Source organism: Dendrobium catenatum, unplaced genomic scaffold (genome assembly GCF_001605985.2).
Source record: "Dendrobium catenatum unplaced genomic scaffold, ASM160598v2 original_scaffold_212897, whole genome shotgun sequence".
Taxonomy (NCBI): domain Eukaryota; kingdom Viridiplantae; phylum Streptophyta; class Magnoliopsida; order Asparagales; family Orchidaceae; genus Dendrobium; species Dendrobium catenatum.
The window spans coordinates 405,300-424,091 of record NW_021531307.1 but is presented as its reverse complement, the minus strand read 5'-3'; the positions used below and the strand labels follow the sequence as shown (position 1 = coordinate 424,091).

Genomic DNA, 18,792 nt, shown 5'->3' with positions numbered 1-18,792 from the left:
TAACTATATCAGGATATAGATTTAAAATTTATTTTAAAGTTGTATAAACAAAGGAAGAGCATATTTTCCAGATAGATCCTTTCGGTTGAAAGGAAAAGTCATTTAGTATTCATACAAGGCAATAACCTTTTGCAGAGTGGGAGATGATTCATTGGCACTTGCATCATCTGGGGAAGGAAGATCATCTAGCACTGAACGAAGCTTTTCCGAAGCAAAATCTTCAATCTTTTGAGAAATATTTGACATTGGAAACAACTTATTTGCTACCTGCAAGCAAGAAGTTCAAAATATTTATATTTACTAAAGAAAAGAAAAAGACTGATTCTCTTTTTTAGATCAAGAGAAAAAAGGGCTCACCAAACGTATTGCCTTCATACGCACTTCCTCCAAGTGATGAACGGCACTCTAAGAAAAGGTGAAATAAACGAAGAGTTCATGAGCAAGGAAAGAGTCAGCTAGCACTAAATTAAACGTTAAGATCATGTAAGAAGTTATTTACAAAGCTTAGAACTACAAACTCACAACATTACAGGTCACAGCTAGAAGACAAATGTTATTAGCTAGAAACTTCTATAAAATGTTAAAGGGAGAACTACAGGAACCAAAAGGGGTATACTGCCAAAAGAGGCATCAGATAAGAGTGGCAGAACGTTGGCGCTTTTCTAACTAAGCTTGCCTGGTTCCGTATTGAAAGTGAGTCTCAAAGGACTTTCACATTAAATAATGGAAATCATATTTATGAAGGACATGTGAAGAGAGTGCACATAATGTGGTGAGCACAATATAATGGTATTTGTTTAACTGGGGTAATGTTTGCTAGAAACTCAAAAAGAATCAGCCTGCATAAGTTTACGATAAGTACTCACGTGATAAATTTCATCAAAAATGTATTTCTTCTAAGAATCATTAACCAGTTATTTGTACTCTTCTTAGGAATCCTAATAAAAATTATAATATAAATTGCATTTGATGGAATAAGGGCCCAACTTTAGCATTTAACGCAAGTGGGAACTCAATATTACAAAACATATGAGACTGCACATCACAAAATCTATGTACTGATAAGAATGGTATGTAACAGCAAATTTTTAATAAATTTCAACATAATTATGTGAAACAAATAAGCATTAACTGAACACAACAAGAACTGAGATAAAGTTTAATACATCCAGGCATTAAATATGATGTTAAACTGAGTATTGAGCACAGATCACAAAAGCAAAACCCAACAATTTATGATGGAATGTTTCCAAGGAAAATCAATAACAACACAAAAACCTGTATGTAACAAACCTGCAAAACAATCTGAAGACATCTATCTCTGCTAGAGGGCCTGAGCAAAATTAGACTCCAAACAGCACTTAGGCCTTGAGTGACTCTATCACCATGTTGAAAGTCAGTTTCCAGCTTCTCTTTGCTCTCAGGCGAACACAAACACTCTAACATTCTCAAAACACTTTCGGAGAGGTATGGTACTTCCCCGAGTAATCTGCCAAGAGATTTATCTGACGCTGAAAAAGTGTCCCGAAGAGCTTCAGCCTACATGCAACATTTAAACTTAGCAAAAGAAATGTTATGGATGGATATTGAAAAGAATGTACAGCACAAACCACATCGAGCAAAAATGTTTCATAAACTGATGTAGCTGTCCTTGATGAAAGAAAATCCTGGTCCTGTTCAGCCTCTCGATACAACCTGTATAGTACACGTAATGTCAACTCGTGTCCCTGAAAACATTTATGGCGCGTCAGTTACAAAAATCTCACCCAGAATATTTTCTCCACAAAATACAATACAAGATCATTTAACCAACAAATAAAAATACAATGTGAGAGAGATTGACATTGGTTTTCTAGCAACAGGGTAAAACACAAACACAAATACACATGCACCTAAGAAGCTTGCCAATCAAAATAATTTCAGAAAAAAAAAAAACTAGAAACTAAGATAAGTTATTTCCCTACTATAAAGCCTTGTCTAACTGTAGCATCATGAATATGAAATAAATTAATAACAGCTATTAAAAGAAAATAATTTGTACTATATGCTGGGCTACTCCAATTTGGAATGCCGCCCTCTCAATTTGATGATTTCCTTGAATCACAAAATGATGGATAACTTTTGGCTTTCAAAGGTTGCCCACCCAGTACAATGAACATTTAACTTGTACAGCTGAACACATCTAAAGAGCACTTAAGAGGATATAGCGGATATCCTCAGATTAGAATTGTTCATTTTGCTTACCTTGTGTAGCGAGCAACTGTTTGGTTGGAATTTTGATGTAGAACGGGTATGGGGTTCATGGGAGACTTTGCTGTTTTGAGTCTGGGAAAGTGCCAAATAGCAAAGGAAGTCTTCTTCGTCGAGGGTATAGCAGTTTGAGCTGAAAGGAATAGGTGGACAGCAGGTTGGTCTACTTAAAACAGCAGTTATAAGGCTTCCGGTTGTTGTGGATGCAAGGGCAATGGCTGGAATTTTCTGGCTGCAGTCTTAGGAGGTAGGAAACTCAACGTTGTAAGGGGTTTGGGAAGGATTTAGTGGAGGGAAATCAATGCATGAGCCTTAAGAAATTTCGGCCAGCAGCAGTGAGGGATATTAAACTCTTTCCAAGAAGAGACATTGCATATGGAAAGATTCCAGAAGAAATCTAAGGGGGGGGGGGGGGGGGTAGGAGAGAGGGAGGAGATTTGGAGAATTAAAAGAAGCTTCCTAATTTAGATTCATGAGATAGGAAAGATTTAATTAAATCATTTCTCATTTAAAATTCAAATAGGAGCTAATTAAGGAGCTTTCCAAAAATATCTCTTAAATTAGAAAAGGAATTTCAAATTCAAAATGCTTTGACAAGAATTCAAGATGTGATTTGTGTTTTGGAGGGAGGAGGAGGATGATGAAGCCGGCGGCTAGGGGTGAGAGAGGGTGGGAATTAAGGAGGCTTTAATGCTTCCTTAATTTTTGGGGGTTAGATTTAGAATGAATTAAGTCATCCTAATTAATTCAAAATCCAATTGAGGGAAAATTTGAAAACTTTCCTAACATAGATTTTATAATTTATGAAAGAATTTGAATTTCAAATTTGGGGAAATTTGAATTCAAAGACCAACTAAATTATGGCAATCCAAAACTAGGAATTATCCAAATTAGACAATGGGGAATGGGAGAGGGTGTGGCCGGCGGTTTGAATGGGGCAGGTAAGGGACCGGTGCAAGGTGGAGATGGAGACGACATGATGGTGGAAGTAGGGGGAGGATGAAGAAGACGACTAGGAACAACAAGAAGGAACAAAAACAAAAATAAAAGATAAAAGAAAAAACCGCGAGCCTTGGACTCTTCCGAAGACTGACGGGTGATACGTTGCCCTCCTCCCAGGGACTTCAAGCCACGAGCCTGAACCTATCCTGCGGCTGGTGAAAACTCCAACTACCTCCCATAGGGATTTCACTAACGTTCTTCCCAAGGAACACAAGTGCAAAACACAAAATTTTTTTATTATAATTCCATCATACCTAATACATGAGAATGGGCCTCTATATATAGGCCTCAAAAGAAATAAAAAGACACATTTGCCCCTTGGGCTTTATATAAGACAAGAGTGTAAAAAGGAAAATTGCACAATGAAATCAAATACACTTAATAAACTTAAAATAAAACAAAGTGATCTCGGTCGTCGATCTTCAGCTCCTCCTCGGATAGACATGGACGGTTGGATTTCCGCATCAAATTTTCTCCTTTTTTTTTTTTTGCCAAAAGTAATGGAGGAACCATAGAGACCGAAACAGCATTAGGCACGCAGGGAAAACATTTTGCAACATTGAGAATTATAACATTTGTGACAAGAAAAGGCTAGAGATTTTATCTTCTTTCCCAGCGATGTTAAGAGGCTTGTGGTGCAACATTCAAGGGAGAAGCGAAGAGTGGATCCTCTTCCCGATGGTATTTCCAAGCTTTCTATGGAAAGACGAAGGGTGTAATGCTTTGACAATGGCAAAGAAGGCTACTTAGCTGCTGCTTGGGTTGGGATGAAGTTGAGATGAGCGTTCAATTGGGCTTGTGGAGTGCTTGGTGGGATCTTGCTAAGAAAAGAGAAGAAAGTAAGTATTAGAAAGAAGAAAACACAAATGGGAGGATGAAAAGAGAGGGAGAGACTTGAGGTGAAGAAATGGAGAATCTGGCTTGATAAGACGGGAAGAAGATAAGTGGTAGAGCAAGAGGAATATTGCATTCATTTCATCATCAAAATAATCCATATATAGGAGGGCTATTGATAGGTAAGGTATCAATCAGTTAGATAAGTGAGGCAAGACATTTGTCTAAAAACCAATGCATCCCCTCTGCTAACGAGACTCAAATAGTACACAACAGATTAATCTTATCAAGTCCATAGTCCTGTCAAAAAATAGTTTTTACGAGTTGTTGAGTTGTTTGGCTGACGTTAACACCCAAGGGTCAGAAGAAAGACAAGACAAGAGTTGCATGATATAAAGCTCCTTAACAAGGGCCGGAGATTGGTAATGCTGGAATACAAGGATAATGCAACATTAGTGTGCGTCGACACCATCAGATCCATGCTTTTTTTATCATTTGATTAAAGCAATTAAGAATGCCAAAAACCTTAATTAGGATTTCTCCTTCCTTCCACAATCTCTAAAGTAGAGAGAAAACTGCCACCTTGTGTTTTGCCAATACAGAAGAGAGATAGATAAGGTTATGGAAACAAATCATGGAGAAAGGAAAAGAGAATAGGAATAAACAAGAAAGAAGGGAAGAGAAATGAAGAGTATATGAGAGGTTGAAGACATAAAAGAAAGAATTCAATATATTATTTAAAAATCATCAAAAAAACATAAGCCCTTACACACCCTTTTATATAATAAAGCCCTTAATACATACTAAGAATAACTTGGATTAACAAAGCAAGACTGAATGTGTCATTATTACACTAAAACAAGTAACATAGTCAAAAACAAGCATAAAACTAAATGGACACAACAAAAAACCAATATGAAAAAGAATCAAATGATCATGATTATCCTACATGATTCACCCCAACTAAAAAAAGAATGTTTTACCAAAGAGTTAGCAAGTGGTGACCAGTGGTGCTAGCGAAGGGACCAACTCAAGAACATGCAAGTACTATAGTACAACAGTTGTGGTTGTGGTCAACAACCATTATAGAAGATTAGTGGGGTTGTAAGTGATTAAAAAATATGTAAAGAATCTGGAGACTTTGGAGCTAGGCATCTACATCATGAAAAAGATAAAGAATCTAGCTGAAAATCACATAACACTATAGATGTGGCCCAATTACATGTCTACAGTGAGGTGGCTATATGACAAAGGTTTATCAAGATGGCAATAAAACAATTGTCTTGCCTCTTGTAAGTTGACAGTAGATGACTAAGTCATGAACTTGCATTTGGATATAGTAAATAATTAAGTCATGAGAAATACAGTGCAACCATGGACCTAAGGTGGCAATACCATTGGTTAGGAAGCCTTAGTTATGCCTTTTCCATTAGTTCAAACGTTCAAAGTAGCTGATTGCAGTAAGTGATTCAACTTCGAAGAGGCATCTTGAAAGTTGTTACTTATGTGAGGGAGTCGTTAGATCGCCTTAGCAATTGAGAAAGGGATCATAACTTTAAAAAGAGAAAAATAACAGCTATTAGATAGAGCCTCAAATTGAATGCCTTATTTAAGAATTCAGAATAATCTGGGAAACTATGGGAGAAAAAAAGAGAGGGGAGAATTAAAGGGCAAGGTAATCTTTCAATTCCGTTCAACATCTAACCTAATCCAAATAGCGTCCAAGACCTATTTATAGAAAGGGGTCATGAGCATTTATAAATAAAGTCCAAAAAAAAGAAAATTTACATACACGCCCAACTAAATCTAATCACAAACATTATTGAAAAAAGAAAGAAAAAATAATAAAAAAATCGTAATTAGGAATTTACTCTTAGATTCCTCTAACCTGATATTCGATCTTGGTTCAAAGCACTTGTATCATCGACGACTTCGAGGTTGGAAGAACTCCCCTTTTGAGATTATGAGTTAAGACAGTAATCAAAAGGATGAAACATCAAAGAGCCATGGTCCAACCCGGAATCATCTTCAATAGAACAATTAATCCAGTAAACCTAGTACATGCTTGAACATGTCGTATAGGGTTATCTCATCTTTGATGATATGTTTTGCTTTCCTTATAGTGTCATAACTTATAGGAAACAAAGAAGGAAAGAAAAAAAAGTACCTTAGGTAGTAGAAGCCCTACCTATAAAAAGTATTGTTTGAACACCGATGATACAAAAAGCTCAAAAGTTACTTAAGATAGGGTCCATTTGGAACAGCTTTCTCATCGCTTTGCTTTTTCAAACTAGTCTTATTTTACTTTCTTGATGTTTAAAAAAAATTATGAAAAAATAACTTTTTAATAACATATCTAGTAGAATGTGGTAACCATAAAAAAATTGTTATCCAACATTTTCAAAGGAAGAATTTTTAATACCCATAACAACTTTTTAGCAACTTTTACAAAAAACTGCAGCTACCCCAAACGAACCTATAATCATTAGATATTTAATATTAAAAATAGGACAAATATGAATTTAGGAGGCAACTCAACCAAATGTGTAGTTGAACTAAGTTTATTTTATTTAGTGTTTTCCATGGGCCAAAAAAGCATATATAGAACTTTTTGAATGCATCTACTGGAAAGCATTATGATCTAATACATATAGGAACACAAAATCTCCTTTCACTGAACTCACATTTTCTCCTATCTGAATCTTTATTTCATTATTACCATCAATTTTTTATAAATTTAATTTTATGTTGATATGAAGTTTATGATATTCTTAGTAAACGATACACCAAAAAGAGAAAATAAAACATGCTTTTAGTGCCATCAACTTTATAGGCTTTCAAAGTTGAGTGCATAGATATTCCAAATGAGACAACTATAGTGCGATGCAGGATCAAATCCCCTCGAAATTGAATTTTGCATTAATTAAAGACAATAAAAGAGTATAAAAGCATACAGGCTAGTATGGAAACTTCTATCTATGTCTTCCCAAGACAAAAAACAAACAAAAGAGGGAAGAACAATGTTATATATAACTATCCATACATGAGTACAATAAAACAAGCAAACAAGGAAGAAACAAAGAGCTCCTCAGCTGATAATATGAGGTCCCTTATGTTATTGTAATGCGTACCAACAAAACAAACAATAAACCACTCTAGAGGGTTAGGATACCAAAAAGGGGGCTGAAATAGCCACAAGGGCCAGTTAGTATCTCGGTGCTCCAATAGAGGTTTTGTTCGATTGTGGCACCTACTACAGCCCACATAAGAAGATCTCAACATTAGTCACCTGAGGGGACCACATCCCCGCTAATGATATCATTTGTTGCCTTCTTTCTCTTCCATGGAACTGTGGTAATAGGCCCCAACTATAATAACTCTTTATCAAAATATGCTTGTGATACTCTAAATTGTTTTTTCAAAGTTGTGTGCATAAATATCTTCCAAATGAGACAACTATAGTGTGGTGCACTGAATTGTTGCAACCAAATTCTTTTGTAGGCAATATTAAATCCCCAATGCCTAGCTTATCACCACATAAACATCTTAGCAAATTTTTCATGCTTAAATGGAGAACTTCAGCTTATACATCAGTCTAATCGTAAAATGCAAAGGACTTAAATGATGCCACAATTTTCATAAAGCTATCTAAAATTTTACAACAAACCATAACATGGTAATCATAAACAATCAACTGTCACGATTATAGATTCTCAAAATTTCTTTAAAAAATAATCGTGCAACACATAAAGCACTGACAATTTTTAATATAAAATGTGTCATTTCAAAAATAAATCAACTACTAAAATATGGTCATGTCGAGTACATGTTCTAGAAAAACCTAGAACAAAATATATATTTAGGTCAATCCAAGTTTCTTAGTATAGCGAAAGTGTGCCTATAACAACAAACCATTTAACAACCCAAACTATTCGACCTGTGTGACATTGACAATTGATTCTGTGAGCATCATGTTATATAAATGGCCAATAAAAGCAAGCTGAATCTAGAGAAAAGAATTTTTTTTCTTAGCCCAGATGCCCGTCTAAACAGCCAACATGCAATTCCCAAATCAGAAAATCATATAATTATAAACCAATGAAATTTGAACATATAACCATCTCAGATAAATTTATCCGGGTAAGGCAGAGAGGTGGGAGTCCTATACACAATGAAAATATTGTAGAAGTTAGGTCATGAAATGTACTCATTTGTGGTTGGAGAAATCCTAGCACCTTAACCAAAATAGAGGAAAAATGAGTGTACATGTGACAGTGCATCAATAGCCATGTTGTCAACACCTGCCTTGAATGAAACAAGTATATTCATAAAGAAAAGCAACCCACTTCACATGGTGAATATTTGGAAGTCATGTGATTTTAAAGTTCTTTCATGATTCAAAATTAGATAACAATTAGATAGGAAGACAATGTCTAGTGGAAAAAAGATAGTATCTACAATATTTTTGTCTTGACCAAAGCATAAAATTCATGGCCACGCGTGGGGTATTTCTACTTCACAGTAGTCAATTCACATTGTAATATGCCACAGGGTAGTTTTAATATTCATCTCATACCAGTGCTTGAGGCATAATAGAACATCTTAAAGACTGTAAAAGTCAAATTAATTTCTTAATTGCAATGAAAGTTATTTGTTTGAGCACATCACTGATAGGTGTCACAAAAGTGCTAAACAATAATATGAAGCAAAAGTAAAATGCAGGCAAACTATGAAAGCTTAGAACATAAATAATGGATTTTGGCTACGTTTTTCAAAATTTGTTTTGGTGTATGTGGGTCAAAAAAAAACCATCAGCATAAATGATACATCTTAGAAAAATCACCTTAGCCTACATAAAGTTACACTTTTCAAGTTATACATAGTTTTTGAGCATGAAGTGGAGATAAAACAGTAAACAGATGACAAATGTGATTACGCTCACTGAAACTAAGTAGAAATATGAGAGAATTTATGATGAGGACATCGTTAGCAATTTCGACACATGAGACGCCAGAGATCGACGGCCACGATCATGAGCTGTATTTTTGTCATTTTATGTAGTAGTTTATTTGATTTTTATGTTTTTCCGTTTTTGCCCTTATGGGTAGTTAGTTGCTATTGTAGCCCAAGGAGCATTTTAGTCTTTGGTTTTCTTTGTCATTTGGAGGCCTATATATATGGTCATTTTCCTATATATGAGAAGTTTTTGGATGAATGAAAATTTGGCATTTCATGTTCTCTTAATGAGTGCAAAACCTCCACGATCTCCTAGTGAGTTCGTAGGAGAAGCTAGATCTCTTTGTGAGTTCTAGGTTTTTCTTGTTCTTCATTTTTTTTCTTTATTTCTCGAGATCTCATCGTCGTCACGAAGGTTTGGGTGGAAGTAATTGTGGAAGATTGGAATTCGTTCTTCGAATCCCTAGAAAATTCCAATTCCTCCTCCCTTTGCTCTTACCGCCGCCTATTCCAAGCAGCCCAAAGCCGCCGCCCTCTTCTCTGCAGCTTCCCGCCAGCCAGCAACTCCACCACCAGCCGGCCAACCTCCCGCCGGCCAACAGCCAGCCACCCGTCGGCCAGCCTCCCGCCGGCCAGCCTAACAGCTCCATCCCGCCGCCTCCCCCTCTTGGAGTTTTGAATTTGAAATTCAAAACTCTCATGAAACATTAATTGTTTCCTAAATTGCTTCCCTAAATCATGCCCTCAACTTAATCGGATTTTAAATTTCGAATTTGAAATTCGAAATCAATCTAATTGAATGCCTTTAATTGAGGAATCTCTTCCCATTTAAAACTGAAGTTTTAATTTCAGATTTTATTAAAATCCTGAAATTAAGACTAGTGGTCCCCACCTACTTAAAACCTCAGCGCCACCTCACCTCCTACATGGCCGGCCCCCTTAATGGCCTCCTCTCTCTCTCTCCTAATCACCTTAATAGCTCCACAAATTCAGCCCAAATTCCCCTCCTCTTAACCCCCCCCCTCCCCCTCCTCCGATCTATGATTTTAATTTGTTCAAATTAAATCCCACTCATTAACCTCCCAATTCTGAATAATTCAAGTTCAGAACTCCTGCACTCTACCATTTGGACCCCCACCATAACCAAATTCCCCTCTTCTCTCGGATGCTCCATCAACTCCCGGCAAGAATGCATGGCGGAACCCAAATGGAACTTTGGGTTTGTGCATAACGATCAAGATCAAGTTGACATCCTCCAATCACCGTTCTTTGACGTGGGCTTCGATTTCGACGACACTATTGAAGATTACATCGACCGTATCCATTACACCTTAGTGGATGTGATCTACGAGCAAAGATCAAAGGGACGTTGGATCATCGTTGTACGACCGTCATCCTCCACCACTCCGGCCACCTATCCAAGAACAACGATCTTAGGCTCCTTCTTCCTCGGAGTGACCTTAGTTCTAATGTGGAGACTCTTCTTCCGCTAAAGCCTAGACTAGTTGAGCGTGTGGGCTCCAAAGGTGAAAGTTCTCATTATTAAATCATGGATTCTTGTCTATCGTCGTAGTCTTACAATTGCTCTTTGCGTTTTCTTGAATTGTTTGGGAATCGGCTTTACTCTTCTTTGCCTAAGCAAGTTAAAAACCAAGAATTCTAAGGATCAATCATTGTTATAAGTAATAAATTTATTTTGGGATTATTTTGTTGAATCTGCTCTCTTTAATTTCCTTAAAGTAACTCCTGAACGGGTTTGTTTCACATTAGTTTAAAGAAGGGAGAAAAAGAGTTTACCAACAACAACCATCCTTAGCTTAGCATATTCTCAAGAGAGTTTAAAGAGTGGTAAATAAAGATTCTTTATTTGTCTTGAGAGTTTTGAGATTTCTCTTTAGGGTGAGAATGGGTATAGTTATGTTTAAAGAAGTGGTTCTCATGTGCCTCATAGATTTATATAAGTGACTAGTAGAAGATGGATCAGCTCCTCTCTCTCCTCTGCATGTGGCTGTAAGAAACTATTTTGGATGAAACACAAACACCTTAGAATTTTCTATATGGATTAATCTCTTCAATAATACTTCGGTTGTTAGTCGTATTAGTTCTTGGCATTTTGTATAGAATTTGATCATATAATGAAATTTGGCATTTTATAAAGAGTTTGATCATATAATGAAATTTGGCATTTTATAGTGACATGAATTATCCAGAATCTTTAGAACATATTAGAAAACAAATGGAATCTGCTAGTCCAAATGCGCAATACAAGACTAAAGAACTCTCATAGGTCAAGTTTTAACATCTCATGGTACTCTCCTATGTACAAGTTATGTCATAAATTGTAAAAAAGAGTTCTTAAGATTTAGTTCACAAATCACGTAAAAGTTAACCCAACGACATTGGTTTCCGCCAATAATATAATGTAAGGATTGAATCTTAGGCCTCAAGAATATTATACATTACAGTCTGCAACTGAACTAGCTTCAAACTAGCTATATGCTTATGAAAGGCAAACAATTTCACACAAAATTAAGCAATCCTTCATCAAAAAAACTGATTGAAGTTGAAATGGACAGATATCCATTCACCACTATGAAGTTGAGAAGTCAAGGTTAAGAACAAGAGAATATCAATAATAATAAAATTAAGACGACAAGGAACTTAACTGCTGACCAAACTCAAATCGAGTATACTTGAGGATAAGGAGACAACAAATAATTACTTCTAAGAAACATGCATGTTTCTAATTCTAAAGCAATAATAGCGTAGCAAAAATAAATCAGAATTACGAAACAAAATTTTGTTTATAAAAAACAGTAACGAGTTACCTCATGATTCACGTAATCAGACACTACATGTTTTTGCAGAACTCCCCAAGGATCCAAATCTAAAGGAAACTGCAGGAAAAGGATATTAGAGTTAAATTACAGCAAGAACTTTGACATTTCACCAATTCTTCAAAAAATATGCAAGTAACAGGAGAGACAGGCCAACATAAATGTACACAAATGTGATAGGGAAATATTCCATGATTAAAAAATAGACTGTTAAATAATCACAACAAAATTCCCTGCCAACACGTTTTGGCCGAAAGTCAGGAAATTTCACAAGGCGCACAATTTCATGGTCCTTGTCAGAGGCTACTCTGTTACTATCATGGCATAACACTAATTGGATCAAACTAATACTGTCCCTGGTTCCATAGGAAGCCTCAAGAATTAGTTAGACATAATCTTAACATTAGTTTGCATAATACTCATAATTAACATATACCTATAATCAAGTATCATACAAATGGAATGATATCTCATCCCAAAATATTTCTTGTGCCGTGAAGAAATGAACAAATACAAAAAAAATAGTTAAAAAAAACGAAAATCAATTAAATTCAAAAAGTTAATTAAATTTGAGAACTCAATTTTTTTGCATAGAACTTGTTTTGGAGGCTCAGGCTAGACTGCAATTGGTCAAAGCACAGTTTAGCATTCAAAACCGCATGGATAAAATTCAGGCATTAAATCTATCAAATGTGGCAGTTGGCCAGAATAAAAAAACTCAGTTTATATCCAACGCTTCAGTTTTTCAAAATCCAACTGGGCCGAGATTTTAATTTAGATTACCGTTTTTAGGAAAAATTCTAGGAGAATCCTCTCTTCAACCTTTCTCTAACCCCATATTATAAAAACCTTGTCTCACCATAACACCAACATAATTCAATAGATAACTGGAGTTCTATCGGATGCAGGTGTAGCAAATTGGGCTTCAATAGTTCTTCATGAAATGCCAAACCCTTCCGCATCTCCTCATGAAAAACTGGATCCATTAATGAACAGACAACCAACAACCAACTCCACAATCCACAACTTTGAAATCGCCATCTTTGCTTCCCTCCGCTTGCCCACACAAAATCTGTTCAAAGAGATTTGCGACATCCTCTCTAACATTAGATCCTTGAAAATCATACCATAACCCTCTGCTCCCCCAATCACCTCCTATACTGCCGTAACTGTTCTGTACATGAATACCCAAAGTTTGATCGTGCCTGCTAGCTCAATCGCTATTCTTATTTCTCAGCACTGATAGTCAGTATGCAATGAGGCACAACAATTGTTTGATGTAGTGATGGACAGCTGAACAAAGGTTGCTTGGACACTTCATGATGTTCCTTTGATGCACATGTTGTCCAATTTAAAGCAATTAAAGTGTTCAATTATGTAAGTTGAAGAAGAATTCTTTTGAACGTTTCTAATAAGTTTCACCCGTAGATGGGCTTGCAAAGGAAGCAAACTGTTAGACCGGTCCAACCGGTCCCTCCAGGACCAGCTCTAGTGTACAAGAGGTGGAATAGGTGTTCCGCCTAGTAAGTCCCACCCACTCCTTTGGGGTGGGGCCAGTGGCTATTTCAAGAGGAAAATTAAAGTTTGGTTAGAAGGAAAATTCAAAAGAGGGGCTTCTTGAATATGAAAGAACAAGTTCTACTCATCTAATCTAGCTCCCAAACATTAATTTTATAACTAAACATCAGCTCATAATGAGCTACACTCCTACTAGATATTAATGAGCTTGCACCAACTAAAAATTCAACAGCTAAAGCTCAAAACCGAAAATAGTCAAGGCCCATATGAATTGTGTTGACCCCCCCTTTGCCTACATCAATACCAAGGTCAATTGAGGAGCACTGATAATGATATTGCTGGTGGATAGAAGAAGGGTGGTGATCAGGGGATTATCCAAAGCCATGGTGTCTCTCAAAACCATGATAAGGGCAATACAGAAGGTGGGAGAAAGTTTCTGGTGGAGCTGCAGAGCTTAGAGGGAAATAGATTGGAGGGGGGGAGACAGCCCTCTTTCAGTACTGTCACTTATACAGCAGTTCAACGAGGTCTTTCAGCCACCTCAACAATTAACAGAACGGAGGGAGCACGGGCATGCTATCACCTTGAAGGAGGGGATGTCACCGATTAGTGTCGGGACTTACCGCTACCCTCAGATCAAAAAGGATGAGATTGAGAAGCTGATCCAGGAGATGTTGGAGGCATGAATCATTACAATTGAGTGTAAGTCCTTTTTCTAACCCAATCTTATTGGTAAAGAAGGATGGGAGCTGGAGATTTTATGTGAACTACCAAACTCTAAATAAAAAGATTGTGCCAGACAAGTTTTCAATTCCAGTGATAGATGAGTTGTTGGATGAGCTTTCTAGAGCGGTAGTATTCACGAAGATGGATATGAAGTCTGAGTACCATTAGAACAGGATGAGAGAGGAGGATGTCCCGAAGACTGCATTCAGGGACATTATGAGTTCTTGGTGATGTCATTTGGCCTCACCAACACCCCTTATACATTCCAGTCCCTCATGAACAGGATATTCTGATCATACCTCAGGAGATCTTTACTGATTTTTTTATAACATCCTGGTGTATAACAGGTCGGATGAGTAGCATTTGGAGCACTTAAGGAAGGTATTAGAGGTGTTACAGGAGCAACATCTGGGGCCAACCTAAAGAAGTGTTGTTTTGCAAATCTCAGTGTGCAGCATTTGGGACACATGGTATTTCATGAGGGAGTGGTCGATGATCATGCCAAGATTGTTGAGGCAATGCTGAAATGACCACTACCTAGGAATTCGAAGGAGCTATGAGGTTTCCTATGGTTGATTGGTATCTACGGAGATTTGTGAGGGAATACAGCACTATAGTTTAGCCTCTGATAGAACAAATGAAGAAGGATAGTTTTTTTGTGCGAAGAGGCAGCTACCCAGGCCTTTGAGAGACTGAAGAAGGCCATGATCACAATCTCAGTCCTGGCCTTACCAGATTTTAGCCAGGTTTTTCAGGTGGATACTGATGCACGTGGGTATGGATTGGGGGCAGTGCTCATGCAAAATCATAAGCCCATTCCTTACTTCAGCTAGGTGTTGACAGCCAGAGCTAGGTTGAAGTCAATTATGAGAGTGAGTTGATAGTCATTGTGTTAGCTATTTGGAAGTGGTGATCTTACTTGTTGGAATGACATTTCACCATCAGGATAGACTAGAGGAGCTTGAAGTACCAGTTAGAGTAGAGGATGATGACCAAGGAGCATCAGAGGTGGTTGTCAAAGCTTTGGCGATATGATTTTGAGATTCAATATAGGCTGGGACTACAGATCAAGGCGGTTGATTTCTTGTCTAGATGCATGGAGGAAATCCAAGAGTTAGCCATTTTGGTACCACTGGTGTTGGATTGAGGGGCTATGAAGGAGGAGAGTGTGCAGAATGAGGAGTTAAGCATGAATAGGGCAGATATGTTGAGGGATGAGAGTAGTCACCCTGACTATTCCCTAGAGGGGGAGAGACTGATGTACCAGGGGATATTTGTGTTACTAGGGATCTCAGTCCATATTCCTCACATTCTGTAGGAGTTCCACGGGAGCAAAGCTGAGGGTCATTCAAGGGTGTAGAAGACGTACAGGAGATTGGCGGCAAAGTCGTATTGGAAGGGGTTGCATAAGAATGTGGAGGAGATGGTGGCTAAATGAGAGGTATTACAGAGGAGAAAATACATAGCCATGGCTTTGAGAGGATTACTGCAATCTCTAGCACTTCTAGACAGAGTATGGGAGGAGATCACCATGGATTTTCTAGATAGGCTAAGCAGATCTATGGGGTTTACAGTGATTTTGGTGTTGGTTGACAGAATGAAGAAGTATGTTCATTTCATTCCCCTATGACATCCGTACAAGATAGTGACTGTGTCAGCAGCATTCATCAGAGAGGTGGTCAAAAAACATGGGATACCAGAGTTGAGAGTGTCCAACTAAGATAAGGTGTTCCTCATTCATTTTTGGAAGTTGTTCAGACAGCATGGAACAGTATTGAAGCGGCTTTCCACCCCAGACGGACGGGTAGATGGTGGTGGTAAATAGGAGCCTTAAGACGTATTTGAGATGTCTTGCTTCAAAAACACCTCAGCTATGGGTCAAATGGCTAGCATGAGTAGAGTATTGGTACAACACTTCATATCATTTAGCTTCACAGATGACTCCTTTCAAGCTACAATACAAACGGGGCTCACCTCATTTAGTGCACTTTGGACAAAGTAGCACACCAATCTCTTCGGTAAAGCAATACTTGGGCGAGAGGGATATGATGTTGGCTGAATTAAAGAGGCATTTGTTAAGGGCTCAATAGATCATGAAGAAGCATGCGGATTGGCACAAAAAAAGCATCCAGTTTGAGATAAGGGATAGGATATACTTAAAGTTTTGTCCCTACGAACAAAAAAATAATAGCTAATAAGAGGAAATGAGAAGTTGGCCCAGACGTATTTTGGTCCTTATGAGCTACTGGAGAGGATTGAAATAATAGCTTATTGCTTGAAGTTACCCCCGACCACTACTATACATCTAGTGTTCCACGTGTCACAGTTGAGTAGAGTTATCGGGGACCATGAATCGAGTATAGAGTTTCCCGTTACAGTAACTGAAGATTTGGAGGTGGTATTTGAACCACTTGGAGCTGAAAGGGGATATGAAAAAGAGAGGGGGTAAGATAAAGAGAGGGGAGGGATCAAAGAAGTGTTGATAAAATGGATGTACCAACCCAAGTATGATGCCACATGAGAGCCGTACGAGAGGGAAAAGCATCAATTTTCATTATTTTACCTTGAGGTCAAGGTAGGTCTTTGAGAGGGGGGTATTGTTACACCAGTCTTTCTTGGACCGGCACTAATGTGCAAGAGGAGGAACAGGACATCCGTCCAAAAAGTCCCCCCCCCCTCCAACGTGAAGTCCAACGGCTATTTCAAGAGGGAAATTAAAGTTTGGTTAGAAGGAAAAATTCTAAGAGGGGATGTTTTAGGATTAGCCTCATGATTGTATGCTTTTGTAGATGGATTACCCTAGGGTCGAGTTTTCATATTTTGTTTTGGCTGAATTTGGATTGTTCTTAGGTTGAGTAGGCTCTAGCCGACAGCTAGGGATTGGGAGAGCCGGATTTTCCTCACCAATTGAAGATCCAATTATATCTTGTCTTTCTTTAATGACTATTTCAATAAAAATACAATCTTGTGAGTTCTTTCTGTGTTTTTCCAATTTCTGGTTTGCTGAAATCATATTTCAGCCATAGATTTTCACAAATCTGCATCCACTTCATATCACAAAGTTCCTGAAGGCAGAACTCAAAACTTTGAAACATAATGGGACTGAATCATGAGCCGTTCCTTCCAAATGAAGTAGCCATGCATGACCAGAAAATTGACAGGTGAAGAACCAGCTTTGATGGGCAATGTAGTTGTTGAAATTTTCTTAATATAGTAAACTACCGTTATATATAACAGTTGGATATGTTTGTTTTTAGAGTTAGATGATATAATAATTATCAATTGTAAGGAATACTATCCTCATTGTTTAGACTAGCAATTGACTCCGTCAAAATTTTCTTAAGTGGGTCGTTTGAAATCTGACTGAATTAAAGCCACTATTTAGAGGGGTATGATGCACCAATTGTTGTGCCCTCCCTTTTTGCTTCAACTAAACTTGAAGCCACAAACCAGATACCTTGAAGTTTAAAAAGCTAAACAGCATAAACAAGCACAAAGAATATCTTCTCTTTATACCACATGCAAAGGAAAAGCTATGCGTTCGAACTTTCCTAATGCATAATATAAGCAAGATTACCAAGAAAACTAAATCTACAATAGTCTATAACTTTTTATGAGGTTATAATGCTAAGTAATAATTTGAATCAACAAAATAATCTGCAACACTCTGAAGAGCTTGCATGGAACTATTAAAATCCTAGTCGTCCCTTGACACTTGATCCCACATCCAGGATGAGAATCCATGGGAAGCTCACCTACATCACCCTGATCTCTGTTAAATCTCAGCCGTCCGTTGAAACTTGATCCCATAGCCAAGATGGGAATACGTGGGAGACTCACTTGGATCACACCGATCTCCTTCCATATTTGGGTGGTTGATTTAGAAAGGATTATATTAGGGTATTTATGCAAGATTCTATAATTATTTGTTTTTTTAATAAGACATCTTGTATAGATCTATAAATATGGATAGTTTAGTATAATAAAATTAAGAATTTTCCCTTTTTGATTAACTGAATTTAACATGGTATTATAGCCTTCATTATCTTGGTTGGAATTCTGAGTTTTTTTTTACTATCGGGTTTTCTGAAGGGAAGGCCCGACCTATAATACCCTCAAAATGTTTAAAATAATGTAAGCATGAACTTCCTCTAAATGTTCATTTATTTTTTTGAAAATTCTATTTTTTTTTCTTTTCGTACGTTTGGATATATAGAAATATATTTAACTTATTAATCTAGCCTAATCACAATTGCATTAAAGGCATATGCACTGTAATGTAAAATAACAAATAGTAAATTATTTTTAAATAGCACCCCAGTAAGTTTATTTGAATGCATTTAACAAATGCTTTAGTTTAGCCATTCCACTTTCATTGTCATGCAATGGCTAGATTAAATCAAACGGTTGGGTGAACTTTGGAATGGAGTTAAGGATCTTGTAGTGGAGCTATAGTGGAATACTAGTGTTAATATTATATATTAGGTGCCTTCAGCATTAAATCCATCAGCTATAGTGGAATTCTTAAGTTCTTTTGAATTCTCTGATGCGGACCGCCGCCGACCGGCAGAGGAGGAGCCGTGCGGGCCGCCGCCGACCGGCAGAGGAAGAGCCGGCGACCCCGGAGCACGCGGCATCGGCCGGGAAGGAGACCGCGCGGGCTGATCCG

At 37.5% G+C, this 18,792-nt stretch overlaps 1 protein-coding gene across 5 annotated transcripts in view; it reads right to left on the bottom strand.

Annotated features, from left to right (window-relative positions):
* LOC110092056 (symplekin) overlaps window positions 1–18,792 on the bottom strand; it is a 127,880-nt gene that overhangs the window by 85,888 nt on the left and 23,200 nt on the right. For all 5 annotated transcript variants that reach the window (XR_002302552.2, XM_028692489.1, XM_020816411.2 and 2 more), the window contains 5 exons: window positions 11,871–11,939; window positions 1,611–1,727; window positions 1,294–1,539; window positions 358–405; window positions 127–267 (listed from right to left, as the gene is read on the bottom strand). Coding sequence is in view for 4 of the 5 variants with exons in the window: in XM_028692489.1 (XP_028548322.1) it covers window positions 127–267; window positions 358–405; window positions 1,294–1,539; window positions 1,611–1,727; window positions 11,871–11,939 (621 nt within the window). In the remaining variant the exon portion in view is untranslated. The remainder of the gene's footprint in view (window positions 1–126; window positions 268–357; window positions 406–1,293; window positions 1,540–1,610; window positions 1,728–11,870; window positions 11,940–18,792) is intronic.